The sequence below is a fragment of the Apaloderma vittatum genome, unplaced genomic scaffold (genome assembly GCF_000703405.1).
Source record: "Apaloderma vittatum isolate BGI_N311 unplaced genomic scaffold, ASM70340v1 scaffold20706, whole genome shotgun sequence".
Classification (NCBI taxonomy): domain Eukaryota; kingdom Metazoa; phylum Chordata; class Aves; order Trogoniformes; family Trogonidae; genus Apaloderma; species Apaloderma vittatum.
This window is the reverse complement of record NW_009721491.1, coordinates 4,555-9,337: the sequence shown is the minus strand read 5'-3', so window position 1 is coordinate 9,337 and position 4,783 is coordinate 4,555. Positions and strand designations below refer to the sequence as shown.

General features: G+C 53.0%; 1 protein-coding gene across 1 annotated transcript in view; it reads right to left on the bottom strand.

Annotated features, from left to right (window-relative positions):
- Positions 1 to 2,729: 2,729 nt before the first annotated feature.
- SLC2A5 (solute carrier family 2 (facilitated glucose/fructose transporter), member 5) overlaps positions 2,730 to 4,783 on the bottom strand; it is a gene marked incomplete at its 5' end in the record, with an annotated part of 6,560 nt that continues 4,506 nt past the window's right edge. The window contains 2 exons of the mRNA XM_009871420.1: positions 2,730 to 2,969; positions 3,203 to 3,330. Coding sequence (XP_009869722.1) covers positions 2,730 to 2,969; positions 3,203 to 3,330 — 368 coding nt within the window. The remainder of the gene's footprint in view (positions 2,970 to 3,202; positions 3,331 to 4,783) is intronic.

Sequence of the window (4,783 nt, the reverse complement as noted above, 5' to 3'; positions counted from 1 at the left end):
CTCATGAGGGGACTCGCGTTGGGCGGTTTGTGATGAATTGTCTCTCATGAGAGGACTCACTTTGGAGAAGACTGTGTGAAGATCTCTCCTGCGAGAGGGACCCCACAATGGTCCAGGGGAAGAGTGAAGAGTCCTCCCCTGGAGGAAGAAGAAGAGGTGGAACCAGCATTGGATGAACTGACCATAACCTCCATTCCCTGTCCCTCTGCACCGCTGGAGGGGAGGAGGTGGATAAATTGGGATTGATGTTTTGCCCAGGAGGAAGGCAGGGATGGGGAGAAGGTGTTATTTTTTTAAGGTCTGTTTTTATCTCTCACTACCCTTCTCTGTTTTTTTCTTTAATAAATTTAACTAATCTCCCCAAAATTGAGTCTGTTTTGCCCAGGATGGTAGATGTGGGTGATATCCCTGTCCTTATCTCAAACTTCATTATATTTTCTCCCCCTGTCTAGCAGAGAAGGAGGGGTGATAGAGCAGCTCTGTGGGCACCTGGCCACCGGCCAGGCTCAAACCACAACAATCCTTCATGAGAAGCCTGCAGGGGAACAGCTGGGGATGCCTCCTTGGGCAGGGCAAACAGCGGGGAAGCCGAAATCCTGCTTTTGCAAGAGTAACCAGATCAGTGTCAGGGGGCAGCTTGGACTGACAGCCCCAGACAAAGCCCAATATCCTAAAGAAGAAGCTGATGGGAAGATAGTGTCCCATGAGCAACGGGTTTCCTCACTCCCAGCCTTCCTGATCCTCATGGAAGGATGGACATGTCACTTGGCACAGTACCCTCAAAAGTGTCCCCAGGGGCAAATGCAACCAAAAGGCACCACAGGATTATGCCAGTGACCTCCAGGCCTTGGAAAGAGAGGACTTCATGCTCTGGTGGTGTCTGAGCCTCTGACAGAAACAGGTCCTGACCTTATGTTTCCCAGGTCTGCCTCATCTCATCAGCCAGCACAGAGCAGTCCTTGGCCATAAGGTGACACCTCAGCTCCGTGGTTGCTCCAGGATATCAGGATGGGGGGCTGCTCCCAGGGGGGCCATTGCCTCCCACATGGAGGGCAGGGGGCATCTTTCAAGCCACCCTGCATGATGGGTGGGTGAGATAAATAAGTACCAGAATAAATAAATACAAGTGGCAAAGAGGCCTGAAATGATGCTGTCGTTTGCTGGGAATGAGAGACACAAGTGTAATTTAGGTTTTGATATTATGAAAGTCTCGCTGCTCTAAAACAGCAGGGCACTCAGTGCCTCATTAATAAAGGATAAACTTGGAGTCTATTTACAATGCACTTTTTGGGGTTATTTACACTCCATTATACATATGTAATGCTGCACATATTTACCGCTCTGTTCTGCTGCCGAGAGCAGCCGAGTCGGGAGGGAGACGGAGTGGGAAGCGGCTGGTGCTGTGGAGCTGTGACCCTCACTTTGACTGATGTCCTTTAAATGGCTCGAGATGCAGGAGAGCCCCGAGACGGCTGCTGAGGATGGAGGGACTGGGACAGGGTGCTGAGGACCCAGTATGAACCAGTCCCTGTTCCCCTGGGTCCAGCTCCCACCCACCCCCCAGAGGCACCCCGAGGCTTTGCCAAGGGATGCAGAAAGGGTGAGCTCCTCGCCAAGTGACCACGAGCACCAAACATGCAAACTGTGGGCCCATCACAGAGTGGGTAACTGGGAAAAAAAGAGGGCTGAATTATTTTCAACAAAAGAAATTGTGCTTGTATTTGTACCAGAGGGTTTTGGCTTCACAGTCTTCCTCACTGCCTGGCTTTTACCTCCTACCAGAGCAAATTATTGTAGTTTCCCTGCAAACTATAGCTCCCTGAGGGCCTGACAGACTGGGATGCCCTCAACCCCATGGCGTTCGTGGGAGCTGCTGTGGAGATCCTGGCTCATGCAACTGCCATGCCCACAGCAGTCCCAGAAACAAGGAAGCCCCCAGGATTCAGGGCAGAGATGTGGGAGAGATTGTGCTTGGAGAGCACCTCGGGGTCACAGCAATTCGTGGGGTGCAGTAAAAGGACATGGGTGTACCCAGGACCCATTTGCCCTCAGCAGAGTTTGGAAGGGTGCAGGGGTCTCACAGGAGTGCTCTCTGTGGGTCCAGCACACGAGGACAGGCAGCAAGGGGCTTCCAGCAGGCTGTGGAAGAGCATGGTGGCCAGGTAGTCACCCTCAGCATGAGGCTGCTCCACGTCCCTTCTGCAACAGCCCTTGGGTTTGCATGACCAATCCGTGGTGAGATGCAAGAACCAAGGAGCCACCCAACCACCCTTCCTAGGAAATGTGGGGAGGACTTTGACCTTTCCAGCCAGGCACAGTGGGGAGGATGACAAGCCTCCCCATCCTACCCTGCTCCTCCTCAGCACTGAGTGAGCACCGATCTGTGCCAGCACACTCTAGCTTGCCACCAGCCCAGGCTGCACTTGCTGAATGATGGCTCTGGAGTCAATGTTCTTTATTAAACACCTCGTGTGGGTAGCTCTCAGCAAGTCCACATACCCATAAGCAATGTGAGCCTCCCGTCTCTGGGAAAGCATCTCTCCCAGCATGGGGAGTGATGTGCAGTGGTCAGGTTGGCACAAACTTGGTGCATCTTTGGTGCTCACCCTGCAGCACGGCGAGGTGTCCTGGGAGACTCAGACCTGATCAAGCCCAAGCAAATTGGTCCCCACCTTCCTCCCCACCCCTGAGCCTCCTCTTCCATCCCCATCCCCACCAGCCCACCCAGATCAGGGCAGGCTGGAGCCCGAGCCCTCCAGGGAGCTGCTCTCCAAGGCCCCGTAGCCATCGAGCTTCATCATCCCGATGAGGTGGGTGGGGATGGAGAGGAAGGAGCGGCGGGTGGCAAAGATGTGGCTGATCTCCATGAAAGTTTTGTTCTTGGTCTCAGGGACGATGAGGTAGATATATATGGCCACCAGCAGGCAGATGCCACAGAAAACCAGGTAGCAAAATGCACCAGCTGACATCTGGGGACAATAAGAGAGCAGGGATGGGTCACAGAGCCAGGCATCCCCAAGCTGGGCATGACACAAGGCCGTGTTCCCTCCCGTCACCTCTCCCCAGGCTGGTTCCTGCCAGCACTGAGCTGAGCCAGAAACGCGGACATTCTTTGGGTTAAGCCTGACTTGGCTCCCACCCTGAGGGAGCAGCAGGGCCATGCCCATCCCCTCCTCCTCCCACAGCCCCTCTGGATGGGTACCTGCAAGAAGGGGAAGATGAAGCCAACGGTGAAGTTGCAGAGCCAGTTGAGAGACCCTCCCACGATGTAGGCAGCTGGGCGGTGAGACTGCATGAAGAGCTCGGCTGTCATCAGGAAGGGGACGCCAGCTGCGAAAGGAGGGGACAGATCAAGGGTATGGGGGCCAGGTTTCCTCTGGCACCCCTGCAGTTGACAGGTCCTGCCAATCTCGGTCCTGTGGCCAAAGGGCTGGAGAGCAGCAAGACCCACGGGTCAAAGTGGTGGTGCTGGGAGGGCTGGGGAAGACAGAAACCGCTGTCCTGTCCTTGTCCTCCCTTTGGGATCTGTCTCGGTGGGTGGGTGATGCCCCCCCTGACATACCACAGTTGCATTTTCCTGGGTACTGAGAGCACCTTCACAAATTACTTGACTGGAAAGTTTCAAACTGAAACAAAACCAAGGTGGAACATTTCATCTGGATTCTTATTTTGCAATAATTATCCTGAAGGTTGCTATACTAAAACTCACATAGAACACAGGAGTAGAGAAATGTGTTCTTGGTGCCTTCCATAACACTATTTCCAGCTTTCCTTGATCAAAATTCTTTAGAAAATTTCCTTCTATCAATTAGCTAGAGGCTCGGGCACTGTGGCTGATTTAGGCAAGAAAGAAGCAACCGTATTTCCAAGCTTCAGGATTTCCTACAGGACACAGAAATACCGTTTTCCAACCAGCTTTTCCCCATGTACAGTGACCAAAAAATAGAAGGACTGGAATTTATTCCCCAAGCCAACTTGGCCACTGAAAACTAGACACAGGCTGTGGCTAGTTCTCCTGAAAGGACTGAGCCCTTCACACCACGTGTCACCCAGCAAGCAGCCCTGGGTCCCAGGAACGTCCCTTTGCTGGAGGGCAGCACATGGCCCAGGGCACATGGGGATCTGGCAGGGGACTGTATCTGAAGTGGGGACATGTCCGAGGTCCCACTGCTGGGAACAGGTCTAAGTGGGACCTCTTTATACAAGATGCTTGAAGGGAAAAGATAAAACAAAAAAAAAATGCTGAGAAGTGAGGGAGGAGTGAAGGCCCTGACGGACTCTTACTCACAGCTCGCCCAGAATAGAGATATATATTTTTTTTGTTTTAAAACTCCTATTCATCATTGTTCGTGAACAATGAGCCATTAAAATCCTAATTAAAGACATAATTACAGTGAATAAAGTCTGGGCTGAGAATGAATTATAGATCTGTTAACAGCTCTGCTAATATATCAGCTGGGTAAACCAGTCCAGGTTTCATTCCTTGCACTTTGAGCCCTCTCCCATGCCTGCTCTCACTTAAGGGCAGGAGGATGTCCCCCAGCCACACTGTGATGGCAGCAGGTGACACCTCCAGAGAGGTCTGGGGAAGGCTGCCAGGGCTTTCTCCACCCTTGGCCCAGGAGCAGGGATGAGGAGGAGGAGGTGGAGTGTGCGCCAGGGATATATAGGGCTGGAGGGGCTTGTGGTGAGGTCTCTCTTGCGGGGTTCAGCATGAAAAACCAGGGCCCGGCCATGTGGAAGGGGCCAAGCTGCGGGGACTGCTGGCTGCCAGCGAAACCTT